Source organism: Mytilus californianus, unplaced genomic scaffold (genome assembly GCF_021869535.1).
Source record: "Mytilus californianus isolate M0D057914Y unplaced genomic scaffold, xbMytCali1.0.p SCAF_4, whole genome shotgun sequence".
NCBI lineage: Eukaryota > Metazoa > Mollusca > Bivalvia > Mytilida > Mytilidae > Mytilus > Mytilus californianus.
In genome coordinates, this window is record NW_026262690.1 from 41,290,530 (window position 1) to 41,312,634 (window position 22,105).

The 22,105-nt window shown below is 31.8% G+C and overlaps 1 protein-coding gene across 3 annotated transcripts in view; it reads right to left on the reverse strand.

Annotated features, from left to right (window-relative positions):
- The window catches only part of LOC127738060 (uncharacterized), a 65,866-nt gene that overhangs the window by 15,628 nt on the left and 28,133 nt on the right, over positions 1–22,105 (reverse strand). The window contains exons 1-6 of one of the 3 annotated variants that reach the window (XM_052249135.1): positions 21,582–21,844; positions 19,355–19,419; positions 18,582–18,690; positions 17,566–17,627; positions 2,282–2,381; positions 316–374 (exon numbers count right to left, since the gene is read on the reverse strand). In XM_052249135.1, coding sequence (XP_052105095.1) covers positions 316–374; positions 2,282–2,381; positions 17,566–17,627; positions 18,582–18,690; positions 19,355–19,419; positions 21,582–21,751 — 565 coding nt within the window. In that variant the 5' untranslated portion in view covers positions 21,752–21,844. Of the gene's footprint in view, positions 1–315; positions 375–2,281; positions 2,382–17,565; positions 17,628–18,581; positions 18,691–19,354; positions 19,420–21,581; positions 21,845–22,105 lie in introns of those variants that run through there. The other 2 variants (XM_052249137.1, XM_052249136.1) reach the window with 2 other exon arrangements.

The following is a 22,105-nucleotide window of genomic DNA, read 5'->3' on the forward strand; positions in this document are numbered from 1 at the left end:
CTACCAATACTACAATACCAAAGGGGGACATGTTGAAGAGAAACGGACAACGCCATGTAAAATAGTCTTCTTGTTTTAAAATTCGTCCATTTCAACACGTTTATGACGCCATAACGACTGACTTTTTTTAAATATAGTGAGCACTGAGCAGACTATGTCACCCTTTCGGTTATCCAGTTAAATTAACATAATTTTAAAAGAATTGAATAACTTGTAATAACCATGTTTGCAAATAATAGCTTTAATCATACCTTATTCTATTAAAACATTGGATAACTTAATAAACTAGAAAGATTTCTGGATATAATTTAGTACCTTCAAATTGTCTTGTTCTCTCATTTTCTCCATGCTGCAAGACAAATTTCTTGTAAAGCCTGAAAAACATGATATTATTTCTCTTTTGTTTTACCCAATGCGAATTTCGAACACACAATTTCTTATGTAATGAGACGACAACACAATTTAAGCCTAATTTTCAATCATATCATTTTTTTTATGTAGACGAAAGTCTTGTTATAATGAAGTTTATTGCATTAATTCCAACCTATCTTATGCTACTTTGAAATATAAAAAAGAACAGATAATTAATTGAACATTACTGAGTTTAGATCATCAGTTTTTGATAGCCAATATAATGGTTGGTTGCTGTCTATAATAATTATAAAAAGAAAGATGTGGTATGATTGCCAATGAGACAACTCTCCACAATAGACCAAATGACACAGAAATTACAAATATAGGTCACCGTACGGCATTCAACAATGAGCAAAGCCCATATCGCATAGTCAGCTATAAAAGGCCCTGAAATGACAAATGTAAAGCAATTCAAACGAGAAAACTAACGGCCTAATTTATGAACAAAATAATGATCGAAAAACAAATATGTAACACAGCAACAAACGACAACCACTGAATTACAGGTTCCTGACTTGGGACAGGCACATACAAAATGTGCAGGGGTTAAACTAGTTTGAAGGCGCCAACACCCTTTAATGCCTTATTGTTCAATTAGTCGATATTTGCGCTTAGCTTTGATCAATAAAATTCCCACAGGTTCTGTTTTTTTGTGTCAATATGATACCATAGTAATTGGTAATTTTAACAAAAGCAGCAGACCTGATAAGATGGGTTTTGAATGATTGAATATACAAGTAATGCATGTTGCCAGTTGAATTTGTAAAGAAAAGAGCGATATGACTTAACTTATATAAGGACAACAGCTAGTTTACTTCAAAATACAAAGCTTTTAATAATAAAATTATTTGAAAGTATTGCTTGCCCACCCTTTTTGATAACTTTAGATGTGTCTTATGAAGTTGTTACTCAGTTACGGGAATTTTTTTCCCTCTTAGGTCGAAACGTCAAAAGGCATGTTATGGTAAGCAACAATAAATAGATGTTTACTTCGCCCCAAAACATGATGTGACCACAATGTTGAAACAAGTAGTTCGACTGAAGTTACTTCGTGTATTATATTAACATCAGCACTAGTAGCAGGACCAATTCAAGTGTTTACAAGAAGCGCATGCAGTGGATAAATAGAAAAAAAAATGAGAGACTCTGCAAACTTGTGTTGTAAGAATCCTTCTGTTGAAGAATGTCGGAATATTCTTTATCCCGACAAAAAACTGCCTATGTCTTTATATATCAAAGACCTAATATGATCGCCAATTTAGAATATGAGAAGATACATTTCCCTTGCTGTTATTCAGTGTCTGATGATAGAGTTGTTTGTGAATTAGGTGTTGCTTTCCATGTTCTATCTGACGCGTTGCAGGACCTTGAATTTATGTGCCATTCTGCGACTGGAAAAACTATACACGAGAGCCGTTTTAAAATCGATTTCCAAAGCGTAGATATCTAAAACATTTTCATATCGGTTTCGAATCTGGAAAAAACTTCTGTCACTCAAAGTCTGAGTAAAGCACATCAAGAAAAGATTGAACGAAATCAAGTGGCTTTAATATCTATAACTGATTTCAATATTACTCTTGGTAAATGAATCATTGCATTCAGGGTAACGAGGAACTCTCAGAAGAAGACGGTAATTTGACTTATTTTGCAAATTGGAAAGCAACGTTTGACGAGACATTGAAACATCATGTTTCGAAAGAAAATCTGTACGAAAAATATCTTTCCCCAAGACCATAGAATGAGTTTTTACTTTGTTGTTAGCAGGACACCAGAGAAAACATTCTGAAATGTCATTGTTAAAGATGTTTTTACTTGTATATTTTTTATACTGGATATTTGTCTTCCACACTCATAGCATTATACTTACCGAATCCAAAAAACTGTAGATACAGACAATAATAAGATGAGCAATACAGGAACAATTATTGCTGCAGGATTTATTCCATGCTCACCATGTTGATATTGATCTGTTCACAGAATAGAAATAATATGGTGTTACAATATTAATGCATCACAAAATCTGAGCACCTTAAGCAAAAAAAAAAAAAAAACCGCTTTTATTACTGTTATTCTAAAATCTCAAAGTCACAGTGTCTGTGAGTAATCCAAATCGGGCAAATGCTTACACCTCAGTAAAAGTCGAAATGGCCCTAGCACATGGTTTTAGGGGATTATTTTGCAGCTATATAATAAAGTTTGATCCACAGGTGATATTTTGCTACATAGTAATACATGATTTATAAGTGGAAAAAAAATACTTCAAAATATTTCTAACCACAAATAGAAATATGGTCAACTGGACTTCCACCCGACAGTTAATCCCACGGCAAAGAGGCAACCGCTTATCTGTACTGGATGCATAAATTCATTTCCTGACATTATACCTAAAGCCTGGTGTTGGGAGAGAACCACGCTCTATACAGTTTAAAACCCTTCAAAGAGCTCATTCAGGTATTTTGTTTAAAAAAGCAAACTTTCTGTCCTTAACAAAAATGTCATTTCAGGTATCGAATGTAATCTCATTTTCCCGCCCTTTATCCCGATCAAACGATTTTTTCGTGGATTTGTTCTCGTCCTGAATATGCATTAACTATTTGCCACTATAAGTTAGGCAATCATAAATCAATCAATAAATTTAATTGCTATTAATCCCAAATTATGACAAAGCTTTATAAGGCCAAACAAAACACCGCTTGGTAGGTATTTTTAACTATACAATATAAAATTGAGAATGGAAATGGGGAATATGTCAAAGAGACAAGACTTCATTTGAAAAGATATTCTCTGTAAACAATAATAATTTTTCATAATATAGGCAATTTGAGAATTTGTTCCAATTATCGTAGCCACAATCCAGTTCTTTTTTATTCGATTGCTACATCACCGAATGAGACTCATCACCTAATGTTTACGTACCATGAGAAACACGACGGGGGCTATATATGGAACACGCAAGATCAACCACGTTTTTTAAATATCACAGACATAGTTTAAATCGCCTCATCAATTATGTCTCAACAACAACAACAAATAACCAGTTTTATTTCTACTGCTAAAGTCGACAAACTATCAGCCAAAAATACAAGTAATGTCGAGGAATCAACATTTACAGAGAAAACTGGTGATAAACAAAATATCTCAAATCCAGCCAAACGTCTCCACTCTTGTCTCTCCAGTTGTTCGGACCATAGTTTTTGTATAGAAAATGAACTTGACGAAATTAAGCAGTCCCTGAAAAATGTACCGAAAAAATCGGACCTAACAGAGATTTTCACCGAGATATTTAAACAATTATCTGAAAACCTCAAAAAGCAAATTACGAAAGAGATAATGTCTGAAGTCAAACTAAAAACCCAATACGATTCCAAAATATCGCATCTACATGACAAATTAAACACCATTGAGTTTGAAAACGGAAATCTTCTAGAAAAAAATGCTAGTCTACACTCTGATCTTCGTAAAATGCGGGACATCGTTGATGAAAATAACAAGAAAGCTACTGAAAGTGTTCGATTTCGGTAACTGGAACGAACAATACTCACGCAAAAAAAAAAAAGTGAAAATATACCAATTACCAGAAAATCGAAATGAGGAGCTACCACATTCTATTCTTAACGAACTAAAAACAAAGTTAAATTAGACATCAATCCGTTTGAAATTGTTGCAATGCACAGAATACCAGGGAAAGAAGGGAGCCCAAGGCCAAATCTCATCAAATTTCTTCGAATGGATACCAAAATTACACTCCTGCGTAAAAAGAAGAGTATAAACGAAGCACTTAAAGTTAAAATTGGTGATGATATTACAAAACTCAACTAGGGTCTCTTAAATAGACTGTACCAACATGACAATATTGTGAGTTCGTGGTATTTAATGGTCATGTATATGGATCAGACGAGGAAGGAACCAGACATCGGTTCGAAATATTTGATGACATAGCTAAAAAACTTAAAAAATAAACTATGTGTGTAAATTGACTTCAGTAACGTGCTTTCCATATTTGTTTGATATTTTCAAGTACCATATGTCTTTTTATATAATTTCTGTTCATTTATCTATATTAATTATCGATAACACAAGTTTGAACCTTGGGTTGAAAGTTGTCTCCTTGGCAATATCATACCACATCACTATTTTTATCTTGTAATATTTTCCGGAAAATGTACGTTTCCTACAATTTTTGCCAACACAGCATAGCGCTTGGATTGAAGTGAATTACAATAGTTGGCGACATAGCGGTACCAAGTGATTACCGACCCGGTCTTCAACATCCTTGTATATTTCTTTGAAATGTAATAATACGGGTTTAATATTAAAGTTATTAAGTCAATAGGAGTTTGCAGGCTTTCTCTTGCTAAAACCAGACTACCTTCATGTAGTATTTTGCCAATAAGAGATGTTCTTATTTGTGACGTTGTTTCACACAGTAAGATAAAATGTTTCATCAGCATTATTACAGAGTCTACACATCGGATTTGTTACATAATTTGAATATTCCGCTTTATTTAGATTGAAGTATGTAGGTTCCAGTGACTAATTTAGAACAAATGGACAATTTCTTTATCTCAGTTATATTTGCGCTTGTTGTTTTAAGTTAAGGATGGATTCTGCCAATATCATATTCACCTTTAAGACATCTTAGTGTTGAGTACCCCTTCATTTTGGTCTTAATGGCACCCTCCCAGTACTTATGAATATTTTTGGTTATAAACCTCTTTCATTCAATTTTTGTTTACGGCTTTTCAAGATACTGTTCTAAATCTACGATGTCATATTTGCCACATATCTTTTTCAGATATTTGATTGTGGATTGTAAGCATACACATGTTATTATTTACATCCATAGGTAATACGTTTTCACACATGATATTTACACACAAACAACTAACGAATGGTTTCACTATTACCAGATGATACCTAAAATTGTCTTGCGACATATACAATTTCCAAAATCTAAAAAATAAACAATTAAAACGTGTTTCTCACTTCTGCACTCGTAAATTGAAACTTATGTCAAGTTTACAAATCCGTCACGCATATGAAAAAGATGTAAGTCTAGTCAATTTCATTCCGTAGTATTCGATTTTAGTCTTAAAATTCAGGCTAAGTGTTATCCTACTTTTGCTTATATATGTTTGTTTGTTTGTTGTTTTTTTATTTTACATTTTACTTTGCAAACATTACCCCACATCTGTGTAACTCTTAAACATAGGTTATTGCATGAACATAGATCTTACTCCTTTTTTTTCTATACAACTACAGTATCACCAAGACAATTGTTAATTTATACTGTTTACATCTGTTATTTGTCCATGTTTTCCTCTTGTATAAATGTTATGTATGTTTTGTTTTGTACTTTCTCTCGTCTAGTTTTGAGTGTCCTGTCAATCAATGTCAGCTTTTGGTCTGTGTTTCAATGGTCTGTCCAAAGTGTACATCATGTGCTTATGTCTGAGTATATATTCATTATTAGTTTCGATAGTTTTGACTAATCAATGTTTTTAACTTTAATCTGTAAATTTGTAAACTATGTTAATCACAACATAATGCTCCCTATAATCATAAAAAATGCTTTTATCCTCAGTAGTATAATACAGTTTTTTTTTACTGATCGCAGGAATTGAGCAAAATCCAGGTCCATCAGAGTAAAAAAAAGAATTTGAAAATAGTACACAATAATGTCTGCAGTTTACTTCCTAAGTTAGACCTCATTAACAATGAACTACATGAGTATGACATTATTTGTATATCAGAATCTCATCTCGACAAGTCAATTTATGATGACCAAATTAAATAAAATGGGTTTCATAAATCTATAAGGTTAGATAGAAAAAGACATGGTAGAGGTGTGACCATTTTTGTTATATTTTATTTTATTTTATTATACGGAATGAACTATCCGTAAGCAATCTTGAATTACTTTGGGTTGAAGTGAGGAATTGCAGCAATGAAAATTTTTTAGTTGGTGTATTATACCGGCCTTCAAACTCAAATTCTCATATATGGGACTTATTTAGTGAGTCAGTAGATAAAGCACTTGATTGTAATTTGCCACTTTTCCTTTGTGGTGATTTTAATTGCGATATGTTGTCAAACACAAGAAACTCTTTTAAAAAGTTAATTGACCGTTTAAATTTAGAAAATGTTGTTTGGGAGTCTACCAACTTTACAACCCTAACTGGAACTTGTATTGATTTATGTGTGACAAATCGTAAAAACTTGATTAAATCAGTAACTGTTCTTGCTCCGATATGCAGTTCTCACTCTCCTGTTTCAGTTGAATTTTCATTTAAAACTTTTAAACAACACTCGTTTAAAAGACAAATTCGAGATTTTAAACGTGCATATTATGAGGGTCTTAAAAACCAGTTGATCGAAACTGACTGGGATGATGTAGTTTTTAACTCAAATAATAAATAAATGATGTTTATATGATCTTTGTCAAAACATTTGAAAGTACTGTCAATAGATATATACCTACTAAAACTATTACAGTACGACCAAATGATAAACCATTCATAAACAACTCAATTATAAACAAGATAAGACATCGTAATAGAATTCACCATAAAGCAAAAAATTTAAATAGTCCAGATCACTGGAAAAAATTTAGAGAAATTCGTAATGAAATTATCAGTTTAGTTAGAAAGGCAAAAGATGACTATAAGTGCAAACTAACATCACAACTTATTGATAAAAATATTCCTCCTGGTAAATGGTGGCGTATTGCCAAGTCCGTGTCAAATTTTACAAAAAACAGAGATTCACCCCCTTTTTTAGAACATGATGGCCAAATTTTTATTCATCCATTGGACAAATCAGAGATCCTGAACAATCATTTCGTTAATATAGCCAATATTGATACGGAACCAGAAATTCCTGATAATAACGAGCCTCCTCCATGTCATTTAAACAAATTCGTCATCACTGAGAAAGAAATTTTAGACCAGTTAAACATTTTGAATATAAATAAACCAGCTGGACCTGACGGTATCAGTCCTAGAATTTTAAAAGAGGTTGCTAGTTTTATTTCTAAACCATTAACTAAATTATTTAATATGTCTCTTTCAGTTAAGCAGGTTCCATTGTTATGGAAAATTGCACATGTTAATCCTATTTTCATAGGAAAAGGTAGTCCACATTCAGCTCTTAACTATCGTCCAATTTCTGTTACTAGTATTGTTTGTAAGATTATGGAAAAGGAAAAGGTTCTTTAAAAACACTTGTATAATTATATGAGGAGTAATAACCTTTTGTCAAAGTTTCAATCTGGATTCCAGCCAGTTGACTCTACTGTTAATCAGTTAATTGAAATATATCATAAAATTATCAGTAATATGGATAGTGGGAGGGATGTAAGGTTTGTATTTTGTGATGTATCTAGAGCTTTTGATAAAGTTTGGCATAAAGGACTTTTATTTAAACTTAAATAATCTTGCTTAAATGATCAGCTCTTATCTTGGATAGAAAGTTATCTTTCAGATCGTCAACAAAAGGTAGTTTCAGAAGGCTTTTCATCAACTCTTAGAAGTATACATACAATTGTCCATCAGGGATCAGTTTTGAGGCCCTTTCTGTTTCTCATTTATATAAATGATAAAGTAAATGACATTGTTAATGATATTAGACTTTTTGCAGATGACACCTCTTTATTTGTTATAGTAGACGATGATCATTCTGTAGCAGCTGCTTCTTTGACTGATGACTTATTTCAAATTGGGCAAAATAATGGGCTGTTCAATTTAACCCAAAGAAAACAAAAAAAATATTGTATTTACTAGAAGGGAAAGGGAGCATCCACCTGTATTTTTTGGGATACATGGTGAAGAGGTTGAGAAAATAAATATTCACTGTCATCTTGGGATAACATTTCAGTCATCAACTTCATGGAACACACATATTGATAATATTTATAAAAAAAGCATGCTCTCGTTTATCTGTGATTCGACAAGTTAAACATTTATTAGACAGGAATTCACTTATACATATTTATTATGCTTTTATTAGACCTATATTAGAGTATGGTGATGTTGTTTGGGTAATTGCTCCCAGCACGTGTCTGAGCTTCTTGAAAATATTCAAATAGAAGCTGCTAGAATAATTACTGGACTACGGCGTAATTCCCCAAGACAAAAACTTTATATTGAATTTGAAACTCTGGAGAATAGACGGAATAAACATAAGATTATTCTGTTTTATAAAATATAAAAATTGGATGACACCTTCATACTTATATGAGTTATTCCAGCCATATTTTCCTAGACAAACCCCTTATACTTTGAGGAATGAAAATAATACTTTTCACCCTCCTCTTGCTAGAACTAGCTCTTACTTAAATAGTTTCATTCCTTCCACTATAAGACTTTGGAATAGTCTTCCTCTTAGTATACAAAAATCCCTAAGTTTGTGTATATTTAGAGGTGGACTGGACAAGTGTTATAGGACTGAAGAAATATTTAAACCTTTCAATTATGGGATAAGGAAACAGAATTTAAGTCATTGTCAACTCAGAAATAATGCTAGCAACCTAAAATCTCACTTGTTCAATCAGTTCTTATCAGAGAACACTATTTGTGCAAACTGTAATCACCCTGTTGAGGATAACCAGCATTTCTTTTTTATTTGCCCTAAGTACAATGATGTTAGACAGATTTTACTTGATTCTATTTACTCCATTGTTGATAATATTGACATAAATATTGATTTATTACTTTTTGGAAACAGATTATTTTCATATGATATGAATATTGCTATTTTTAAATCTGTTCACAAATATATCAGTGACACTCACCGTTTTATTTGAAATTTTCTTAATTTTTGTTTTATTTAGTGTTTATTTATTTATTTAGTGTTTATTTATTTATTTATTTATTTATTTATTTATTTATTTATTTATTTATTTATTTATTTATTTATTTATTTATTTTCTCATTTCTTTCCTATTTTTCCTTCAACATTAATTCATTTTTTCCACTAAGTAAGCTAAGTGTCTCTTCCAAACCTTATATATATATTTCTAATGACTTATAAAAGATATTTACATGTCTCAAGGTACTTGAATAAATTATGATTTATGCCTACATACTTAAATATTATACTTTACATTTAGTAATTAACACTGTTAATATATACTTGCTTGTGTGTGCTCATAAGAAGCATGCACTTTCCACTATATTGTATTATTTTAAATACAGTTGTTAATATTTGATTTATACCTTGTACATGTAATAAGGAGAGAGCTTTTATAGGCTATGCCTGTTGCTCAATCCTTTTCATATCTTTATGAATAAAATATATTTAAAATGAAATCAACCACATTTTTGTGTGGGGTTCGTGTTGCTATTTGGTTTTCTATTAAGTGTTTTGTGGGGTGAAATTACTCTGATCGGGGTTGACAGATTCCCAGTTTTCCTGAAGAGGATGGTGGTTCACTTCGAGTCCTCAGGCTTCTTCCACAAATGAAAGATGGCAGCCATGAATTAACCATGCGCACTTTTTACGGTCATGTTGAATAAAGAGCATAGAAATTGTCATTTAAATCTTTCTCCTTGATTGACTAGAATTTTAAAGGAGGGCAAACATTTTGCTGTTAAATCACTGAGTGGTATTTTTGGGTGGGTATATATCAATTTGCTAATTTAAAGATTGAAGAAATGTTTCTTTAGTTTTTGCATTGCTCAATTATGTCTTTATGTACACTATTATATAAAATTTAACTGTTTGTGATGTTGCTGTTTGAAATATAGTTACAAAAACCATTTAATAGGATAATTCCTTGCACAGGCGAATACAAGGTATTTAGGTTTTTTTCTGATATGTATCTTTTGATGTTAGAGTCATCTTTATCAACTTCCATTGATTGTCGAAATGCGCATCAGGTGCAGAAAAATGGGTACCGTTTATGTTATACCAGTAAATATGAGATATCTTTGTTATTATAAAGGTAAATGTGCGTCTAATTTACAATCGGCAGCATTTTCTTTTTATTTGCAAAATTTTGTTTTCATCATGCTTTTTTCCAAAACACGACAAACAGTATTGGTCAGGTTTTTAGAGTGAATAGAGTGAAAATAAAAAGGCAGGACAGAGATTACAAATAAAAAAAAATGCAGGACAAAATTTTTCATCCTAGCCCCCCCCCACCCATAAAAATCAAATGGTAGCTCCCTTATACACTTAAAAAGTTGTGTGACAGAAGAAAACTAAACTATAAAGTTTTTTTTATAAATGTGCTTTCAGAAAATAAAAATAAAAATTTGGGTCACGAAACTCGATTCTTTTTTGGCTACAAAAAAAAAAGGGTAAATTCAAAACATATTCATTTATCAACGTAATATGATCTGAGTTATCTCCCCTTATTTGGCAAGGTTGAAAACAACTTGAATCAAACAAATATTATTTTGTATTAGTTATAAACAGTCGTAAAAATAAGATGAAAAACACATAATTATTTTCATTTGGATGAAAAGTTTAGTCTCGATCATTCAGCCTCTTTAATTTTCAAAGTATAGCGTCTGGATGACAAGTGAAATAGAAATGGTAATTTATGACAATCGAAATAGTATCGGCTTTTTTAGCTTGTTTAAATGGATAATATCCAAGATCAGTAACCAAGAAGTTGGATGTTGACTTCGGAAGAAATGACATTACGATATTGAAAAGCACTTTTTTTTTACTGGGACCACTCGAACAGTCGTACATGCTATAAATACATTTTGGGAATAATATGTAGTATCTTTATCTTCATACATATTTGATGAAAAGGTGCTATGACGCCGAAATATGACATCATCCTAGATTAGATTGTTGCGTCTATCTGTATTAGAGAGTTTGAATCTTGATATGTGTAAAAGAAGGAGGGGAGGAGAGATTCTGTTTTTCAATGTACCCATTCAAAGGAGGGAACGCAATTCAAAACCATAAGTAGAGAAGCAGAAAAGATGTATCTCTTAATAATATGCCATTTTGTACATACATCCAATGTTCTAGGAAAAGATGACACATTTACGTGTAACATTTGGGACAGGTCAGATATATATCTTTTATCATATGTTAATAATAAGAATTGATGTTTATTTTCTTGTAATTTCATAGGGTCGTAAAAGCGTTGATGTTGCGCACTATATAAAAAAGAGACGGAAATACCAAACGGACAAAATGTTTTTTTTTCGATTTTTCTAAAAACATATGCATGTAGCTTAATCTATAAGATTAAAAAAATGACACATTGTCATTTAAAGTAATTTCGTTTGACTGCTATTCCACTATGTAATGTTAGTTTACAAAGTCTGGACCGGTCAACTTAAAATAGCAAAATACGTCTTTTTGTACTATTAAAAGGCAGTTTTTTCACACACAAAAAAGTTCACATATGAATAAAAAAATGATGTCAGGGAAGATACCAAATGGCAATCTAAACTTGTTTATTTTAATGTTGGACAAAACCATGGCATGAAGAAAAACACTGAAAAGGCAATTTTCCGCAAAACAATACACAGTTAAACAAAAGATTCAGCATCAATGAAAGGAGTTTGGTGTCAATCAGGCAGACAACAGTAGACATCAAGAGGTCATCATGTAGTCTAAAACAAAAGGTGAAGATAAAAGTACAAAAATGTCAACATTATAAAATAAGGAGATGTGGTATGAATGGCAATGAGACAACTATCGTCCCAATCAAATGAAGTAGATATAAGCAATTAATAGTAGGGTGCCCAATGTCCAAAAAGTCCTCTAGTTAACGAGTTTAAGTTAACGGATAACACACGGCTGATTTTTTTGCACATTATAGGAAAATCATTATATTTTACAATCATGATTGTCGTCGTAAGTTCCCGTGGTCACGATTTTCTAAATTTCGTGTTTTTATAGGGTACACCCAGATACCGTATTGTACGGGGAATCTTTAACATGAAAAATAAAATTATTGCGTACTTTGTTGGTAGTTAAAACAGTACCTATAATATAGTTTATATATTAAATATATCATATAACGAAATCGAAAAGTATTTAAGTGATTTTGATATAAGTATTTCAGCATTTTAGTAAGAGTAAAATTTTACCCGAAATTTACCCTATTTTCATCGAAAGCAAAATTATTACGTGTATCATCACAATATTTTTTACTCTGATCTAAGCAATAAGACATAGTGCATGTGTGTGCCAAATTGCATGCGTGAAATAAAAATCGTTTTGAAGAAATTAGCAATTAAAACACAAATTAAGTCAACATTTTGGTATTGATTAAACACGGATTATCTCGTGTCATTAATCATTTTGTTGCTTACACTATTAGGTCATTAACAAGGACAGAGGTCACTCAAAACATTACTCTTTTTTGCTTGTTGTGTGGTTGATTTATTTGTTGTGAATAGCCAGCTAACTTTGTCACTTTGTTCGGCGAAATCTGTTTTGTGTTTGTTTTTTAAAACTTTAAACTTTTTATTGAATAAATATTTTTTTATAATTGTAGTATAAGAATCAAATCGGTCGGTTTTGTTTCACACCCGGAATATGGCACATCAAAAGTCTTGTATGATGTTTTCGACATAAATCCCTCCGAGGCTCTGTGGGAACGAAAATATACCACCGTTCGTGCAACAAAATAAAAACAGGTACAACAGACAGCAACCAACGACAACCGTTGAATTGCAGGCTCCTTATTTTGGACAGACACATACAGAATTTAGAGGGTTAAACATGTTTGTGATCCTTCAACCCTCCCCTGACCTGGACAATGGTATAACAACACAGCATAAGAAAAATCTGCTGAAAACAGTTTGAAATGGCTTGACTTATCAAATCGGCTTGAACCACAAAAACAACTAACATGAAGACAAAAAAACACTAAGTACCGATATAATAGTACTCGCCGTTAGGGTAGAACATTTTATATTCCAAAGAAAGGAATGGGGCTGGCGGCGCGAAAATTTATTTTCACTTTTGTACACATTCATATCCTCAACTATCCTGCATTTCATGTTGAAGAGTGTTCATTCTCATCCTTTCTTGTGCAAAGTCAATTATTTCAGTTCATATCAGGCCAAGTAATTCATTTTCAAAATCCTCATTCCCTCCCTGTTTTCGAAATCAAATGGGTATTCCCTTACTGAAAACTAATGAAAGGACGTCATCAATAGTCTGAGAACCCGACCGTGCGAGGGCTGTATAGCCAGTCAAGGTCGTTAAAAACTTCCGTCATCATAGTCTGAGAAATGTATGATCATAAACATCATTACCGTAAAAACTAGCTTTTGTTATAAATCAGGCCGTTAGTTTTTTTTCAAATGAATTCTTTCATTTTTTTCATAACTGGCCATTTTATAGCCGACCATACGGTATGAGTTTTTCACATTGTCGAAGGCCGTACGGTTGCCTATAATTGCTTGCGTCCACATCTCCTAATTTTTATATTATACAACAAGTTTTAAATAAAATTAACACTATCTATGTTCCATGTAAATGAGGTAAGGTCAGATGAACTCTGCTACAAAATCATGTATACCTTGTTACCATTCCATACACCAAATATATTTAACCAACTACTATCTGAGACTGTACGGACTTGACCGTGAAATTAGGTCGAGGTCAGGTGAATCATGTCTGACGGTCATGACTTGACCACTGAAACTTAACCTTGTTCTGATCCGTGAAATTATTTCGATGTCAGGTGAATCATGTCTGATGGTCATGTAGACCTTGCAAGGATACCATATATTAGTAACCAAATATAGTTATCCTAGAACTCATGATAATTGAGTCTTCACACGACGAAAAAAGCTATACAGTTTTTTAGCAGTCACTTAACCATGAATATGAGGTCAAGGATATGACGGAAACTTCGTAACACAATGGATCTATATACAAAGTATGAATCATCCAGTTCCTCTGCCCTCTGAAATATAAAGCTATACAAACAGTTCACGGTGTTGCCGCCACCATTATCAGATTGTATTCTGTATTCCTCGCATTCTGCTACTTGCGTCGAATGCGATTTAAAAGAAAAAGAATATCTGAAATTAGCTCTCTTACCTAAAGCTAGTCGGTGGGCTTTCAACTTAACAGTAGACAATGAAACGTAATAGCTGCTACTAGCTCGGCAATTTTTTCTATGTTGTTTCGCTCTTATTAAAATTCTGATCTTTATTAACTAGCATGCTCTTATATATAAGCTCAAATGAGGATAACGAAATCAGAGATCTATATTTTAATTAGATTGATGTTGTTTACAAGTGTTTGTAAAATACATCGATGCTGTACAAAACTTTCTTTTTGTAGATAATCTTTAACTTCATGTCAATTGTAGGCCAATTTATGTTCGATAAGTCATGTACATTACACTTGATATAAGTGTGTACGATGGAGTGATGAGCCTGCTGTTTCTAATTCTCATTTTGTTTTCATAACTTGTAACAGAAACCCTCCCCCTTTTTCACCGTTTGCAGTTTGTTTTTTTTATTTCTGTAAAGGAAATATATACTCAGACCTGCTAATTCAATCAATTCTGCGTTAATATTCATCAGTTTTGGAACTAAGTACTATTTGATGTGCTTCCACGTTCATCAAAAGAGAATTGGATATTTACCCAGAAAATCATGACGAACACCTTTTATCAAAAGACGGAAAAATAACATTTTGGGAGGGTAACTTATAAATGTTAATATCTAAAAAAACATCTCTAAAGATCACTTATATCGAACCTTATGTAAAAATTCCGATTTTGGAACTTTTAAAAGGTCAAGGTCACTGTTATTTAACAGCTCAATGAAAATTGTAAATGTGCACCTTTAAGTACAAATGTCAATCTCGAACCATATTTGGCAATAAAATTATCAAATTATTCCTAAATATAGAAACTATAGTTATAATCCTTTGAATTATTTGAATTTATTTTGTTATAAACGCAAATATGTAGGGGTGACCAGCTGTCTAAACGTGACTCTACGTTTTCCTTGAAATTTTAGATTTGACCTTTGACCCAAATTTAAGAAAATCGTGACCACTGTAGACAACGACGACATCAATTTTTCGACGAGGCTTGTTCACCTCTTTCCAATGATATAAAATATAGCCGCGTGTTATTCCGTTAACCCAAATCGATTAAATTTGTTGACTGGGCACCCTACTATAAAGGCAGGGAATGTGTCAAAGAGACAAAAACCCAACCAAAAAGCAGGAAACAGCCGAATACCAATGGGTCTTCAACGCAGCGAGAAAATTGGTTCCTAACTATTTACAAGAAAACTTTCATTTTACTGGTAATCAAAATTATAATTTACGTTCAGCTGATGAAAAACTATTAAATCTTCCGAAACCAAAAACAAAAACTTTTTAAAGAAAACATTTACATATTCAGGTTCTCAAATATGGAACAGTTTACCAAATGAAATAAAAATGAGTAATACACTTGTATCTTTTAAAACAAAATGTTACAAATTTTTCATCAATTGTGCAAATTAATATGCTTTTTCATTATTATCTATATACAATTGTATATTGTGTATAATATATCATTATAATACTGTATGTACTTATAAATATGTTATTATTATTTTGAGGACTCTCAGGAAGATTAGTTTTAACTAATGGGATTATTCTCTTGAAATAAAGATTATTTATTTATTTATTTATTTTATTTATTTATTTCCGTATAAAATACACCAGCTATGACTGAACGTGCTATCCGTGACAATGCTTTAATAATACATTGAAAAACAAATGAGAAACTGGATATGGCTCTCAATATCAAGGTTGTAGCATAGAAATGTAGTTAAGAAAATAAATTGAAACCTTCTTTTTATAATTTTGTAGGGTTTTAATGCGTTGATCGTGCGCACATTTTTAATATGACTCGCATGTGCTTCAGTCAACGCTTTTACACCCCGATAAAATTATACAAAGAAGCATTAAATTCTAAAGTAATGATTTCTTCTCTCGTGAACTTAGCCAAATTAGCACTCTTTTATCGATACCTTCTCAGTAAATTCTTTGTCACCTAAACAAGTTTTAGCTATTATTACAAAAAATGAAGGTACTCGGTGTAAAACGTGTAAAATCAGTGCTATAATGATTGGTCTCGGTTGATTGATCAACCTTTCATACATAATTTTCAATATAAAATCCAAAAGTAAGATTACATTGTTTTTGTTCAGAAGACGAATTTTGATGATATAATGCTTTGTATGTAAAAAAAAAACGAGTAAAAAAAATTTAAAATAAAGAATATTATAATTAAAATACAGTTTTGTGTGCATTCATTCTTTCAAGTCATAAGTTCCATTCCCAGCCAGTTGTAACTAAAGATCATAGATATAGTTGAAGCATCTACGCTAAGCACGGCATTTTGGTGCAAGAACAAAGAATATCCAACTTGTAATCACAATGATGGCATATTGAAGAGGTTATTAACCTAAATGCGTTTGATAGATTACATTTACCCTATGGATGGATTTTGCAAATATGTAGCAAACCACATGTTATTAGTACATAAAAAGTAAAGTAACAAAAATACCGAACTCCTAGGAAAATTCAAAACGGAAAGTCCCTAATCAAATGGCAAAATCAAAAGCTCACACACATCAAACGAATAGATAACAAATGTCATATTCCTGACTTGGTACAGGCATTTTCTTATGTAGAAAATGGTGGATTAAACCTTGTTTTATAGCTAGCTAAACCTCTCACTTGTATGACAGTCGCATAAAATATATAATCATAAAAATAAGAAGATGTGGTATGAATGCCAATGAGACAACTCTCCACAAGAGACAAAATGACACAGAAATTAACAACCTGGTGACCCATACCGCATAGTCAGCTAAAGGCCCCGGAATGATAAATGTAAAACAATTCAAATTATGTTTTGTTTCATTCGAAGTCGGTATTTAAGATTAAAAAAAAAGATACACTTGTTTATCAAAGCCCGGAAAATTAATTTATTCTTTCATAAGTAGTCTTTCGTTATATCTGAAGTAGTATTTGATAAAGATTTAAGAAATGCATGTTTTAGAAATATTTGTTGTTATAATCATAATTTGAATACCAGTTAAAATTCACAAAATTAAAACCAGCAAAAATAAACAACAATATTGTTTTGAAGTTTAGCTATGGAAGCATATCATTCGACAAAACTGAAGTATTCATAACATTTACCTTCGTGGTTACATTCGGCGTCATCTCTTTCACATTTACAGGTTCCTTCTACAGGATCGCAACTAAAGTACAAAAACTTGTATATATAAACTAATGTTAACATGTAATAGTGTAATCAAGTTTTTATTATACATAGTAGACTAGTATAACTGTTCTTTTTTTAAAAGAATTATTTGCTAAAAGAGAGGCGAAAGATGCCAAAGTAACATTCAAACTCATAAGTCGAAAGTAAACTGACAATGCCATGGCTAAAAAAGAAAAAAAGACCAACAGACAAACAGACAAACAACAGTACACAAAACACAACATAGAAAACTAAAGACTGAGCAATATGAACCCCACCAAAAACTGTGGATGATCTCAGGTGCTCTGGAAGGGTAATAAGATCCTGCTCCACATAAATATTTAACGCCTTTTCATATTAAATCAGAACTTCTCAATACACACAATGATTTCCGTACCTTAAGCTCCACACACTTCGAGTCTTTTTTTTCAGATGAGGACTACTAATTGGATAGAATGTTAACATTGATTTGTATAAGTAAGTTCTCAAGTAAACTATGTTCTCTTGTTATTGTTATAGGGTTTGATTTTATGCCAGTTATTTGTACACTATATAGTAATATTTTTGTTCTATGTACAGAAAGCGAAAGTAGTTCCTTTACACAGAAAGGACCATTACATATATGGAAGTTTGAGTTTTTTCTAAATAAACAGTCATTTCAATAAATTTTTTAAGCTATTGAATTAAGAAGTTTTTTTATTTAGCATCTGGAAACAATAAAATTTTGATATTTTGTAAACAATCATCGAACGTAACCTATGTCTAGTCCTCGAATGATTACTATGTACACAAATTTTGATTACGATTCATTGATCGTTTTAGTGTTTCACGCCACTTTCATCATACTTGGTTATATTATAGCGACCACTTTTTATTGTTGAAGATCGAAGTCGAACACACCTGCCACGATCCCGGGGCTTGGGGTTGTTAAATAATACAACAAAAACCTTACTCGCCAGTCTTGCATTCGCATGGTTGTTCACAGAATCTACCATAAAAACCTTTTGAACACTTTTTACATTCTGTTTCATAAATGAAACGGTAAGTTCCTTTGGGACATTCTGAAATAAAAACCACAGAATTATAAAGAAAGATCAAAACTACGTTCTTGAAATACTTCCTTCAATAGTTCGTCCCTTTTTGCATTTTATCGGTTTCAAAAATTTTATGAATATAATAATAACAAACAAACACGCACTCACACAAACGAAACATTGTCTTCTTATTGTTACAGTGTTTTATTTTATTTCTTTTTCTATCTTTATCCATCATCTTCATGTATGTAACTACTGATTGTAACTTGCTAAAACGTATAACAAGGAACACAAATGTTTACAATCCGATCAACTAAAATTCACTGCAGTTTTAATAGGTATATATTGCTCCCATCCTTACTTAAATCTATATAATTGTTTTTGCGGAACATTGTTTGTATTTCATTGTCTTTCGATGCTCCATTGGTGTATATATACGGACTTTGATTTTCCTTATAATATTTGGTGACATTCTTTTAAGAACTAAAGTATGAATTAGTTAGCTCTAATCGGCCACTTAGTAGTTACAATGATATCCCTTCGGTTAGATTGTTGTTTGTTTACTAGTCTTAAATGAAAAAATGTTCTTAATAAAGACACATAGAAGAACTCAATATTCTATTATAAGAACATTTTTTGTACATAAAATTTCAAAAGTCTTCAAAACCTATAAAAATGTGTGCTCCCTTACCTTGACATATTCCATTACGTAAGTAATACATAGCACAACAACGCCAATTCACATCATTTGGTACTCTGAAATAGATACAAATGCAAGTCTTTATGTGAAATGTTTAATGACTTGACACTATTTTCATGAAACATCTTCAGACAATGACATATTCAAACGAAATTTTACAATTTTCTTCTATTTTTCGATATTGATACTATCGATGTAGCTTCTAATCAAATATACTTTAAAGCTGTATTCGGAACTTGCTTTAATCAAAAGTCTTACAAAAAGTTGATAAGTCATAAGTCTACATACAGTATTGAAAAAAGGTAACGGTTGGTTGAAATTTGTCCATGATTTTTAAGAGATAAAAAAATGACCCAATATTGAGCCACACTATGAAAAGTTGACATTTACTTTTATTATACTTCATGTCAAAATGCCATACTTTGATTGGCTAATACGAGGGTGTTAATTTACTCTATTACCCTTCATGGAGACGCTTGATCAAGTGTACGCTTTATTAAATACGACTCTATCCTATGGCAAATACTCTATTACCCTTCACGGAGACGCTTGATCAAGTGTGCGCTTTATTAAATACGACTCTATCCTATGGCAAATACTCTATTACCCTTCACGGAGACGCTTGATCAAGTGTGCGCTTTATTAAATACGGATGGTTGTTATGTACAAGACGTCATAGTTTATTACTTTGAATTTGAAATTTAATCGACAGTAATAACAGAACATTCAGTATAATAAATTAAATAACACATATCTGAGAGGGTGATAGAGCAGATTGTTACCCCTCGAAAAGACATTGTCAACCTTGGCTTCGCCTCAGTTGACAATGTTTTCTCGGGGTAACAATCTGCTCTATCACCCTCTCAGCTATGTGTTATTTATATAATATTACAGGACATATTTAGACGAGAAATGAGAAACATCAGTAGCTGGCATAAACATAAATTTTCACATTTTCATCGAACCTTCTTTGTACAAGGACAGCATTGTTGGGAAATGCTTCATTTGTAATGAATCGTTGTTATTCAGGAATTTTAGTTTGGTAAATCTTGTACTGGAAAAATTATAGGCACAAACACTCATTATAAAATATGTGTATAATGCGTACCGTTTTCACAAAGACCCGTCATAATACAAAGATAATGTTCAGGCTATATTTCTGGAAAATTTAAATTTAAAATAATATAACTTCTATTGCCTCTGAAATTGTGTACAATTGTATGAAATTGCTTGTTTTCGCCACTTCTCAGAAACAGTAAAATTTATCGACATAAGACTTTTGCCAAATTTTTTGGGTCTTTGGTAACTTTTTATAGTTTACTCCTCTTAGATATTTAGGTATGTTATGTAGGAAAACGTGTTACCTATATATCTTGTGACTTAAAAAGTTGCCTTTGATGTCAAGGAAAAAGCCCAATTTTACAGCGAATGGGTATTTTGCATTTCAAACGGAAACGATCAGGTGTCAACAAGCAGTAGCCATTTTTGGATTATTTTCTCGCAAAAGTACATACAACCCATTTAATTTGGACTTGGCATAATGTAACCAATAATACGACACTGGAATGATATTGTGTAAACCAAAAAGAAGCAAAGTGTATCCTTGTTTCAAGCAAAAGTAAAAGAAACCATACATTTTTGTAATCAGTGTAATGTAAGTTTTCATAAGACACAGAAGTGTCTTTTAAAACCGGGCGTAGAAAATTATCTCCCATCTCGATTTAAATATATATATAAACCTTATATATATTTTTTAATCGATATAACGTAGGCTATGAACATTTGATAAACAGGAAGAATTGGTTATGTGCTTTATTTTAGAGAAGGGTTAAGTTACTTATTTAGCTTTAAAATTGTTGCAAGATAAGTTTGTTCCCAATGCCTTAAGTTACTGCTTAGATCTCAATTTATCATTTTTCTCCAATATTATAAATAAAAAATCATTTATTTTCATATCTTAATCAAGTTTATTTGTACTGACTTTCGTAGTCGGAATAGACGTTAACATGTAGTTTTCTTATATTATTGTTTCATTTCTTGTTTAGATATATACGATTTTAATGGTTAATTTGATTAATGAAAGTTTAGTCTGTGTTCGATAGCATTCTAGCTTTTGGATTTATATCAATAAAACCTTTGACTCAGACTTTGACTTTTGATTTAAATATAATAAAGGGGATAGAAAACTAAAGTAAGTCCAATATTGAATGTTACTTACTTGCAGTTTCCTTTAGTAATATCAAGTGATGTCTCAAATGAATTATTGGTTACAACAGCAGATGCAAATATGGTCTGTGATAAGAATGATACAATACAGCTCATGAAAACAGCAACAACAACACCCATATTCCAATTAATGCATCTGCAGGCATGCACATATACATACATGCATATCACAAACGATGAATGATATTTCTCATATTCCTCATTGTATTTGAAAATGTCGAACACAATTGATAATTTCCTGTTGATGGGTAGGAGTTTGACGTATAGTTGAAAATATAGTTTTAAAATTTATTTCCGACAATACGGAACACATGATGAGAAGTAATCGAGATGCAATGCACCGGAAAAGGATGTTTTTAAGTAATAATTTTGGAGAGTAACGTATAGCAGGAAAAACTTATAAAACAAAATCTTTTGAGTGTCTGGAGTGTTCCACGGACAATGTCTTTTACGGAATTGAATGTACTATGTGTGGGTCACTTTATGTTGGTGAAACTCGACAAATTTTGTGTAAAA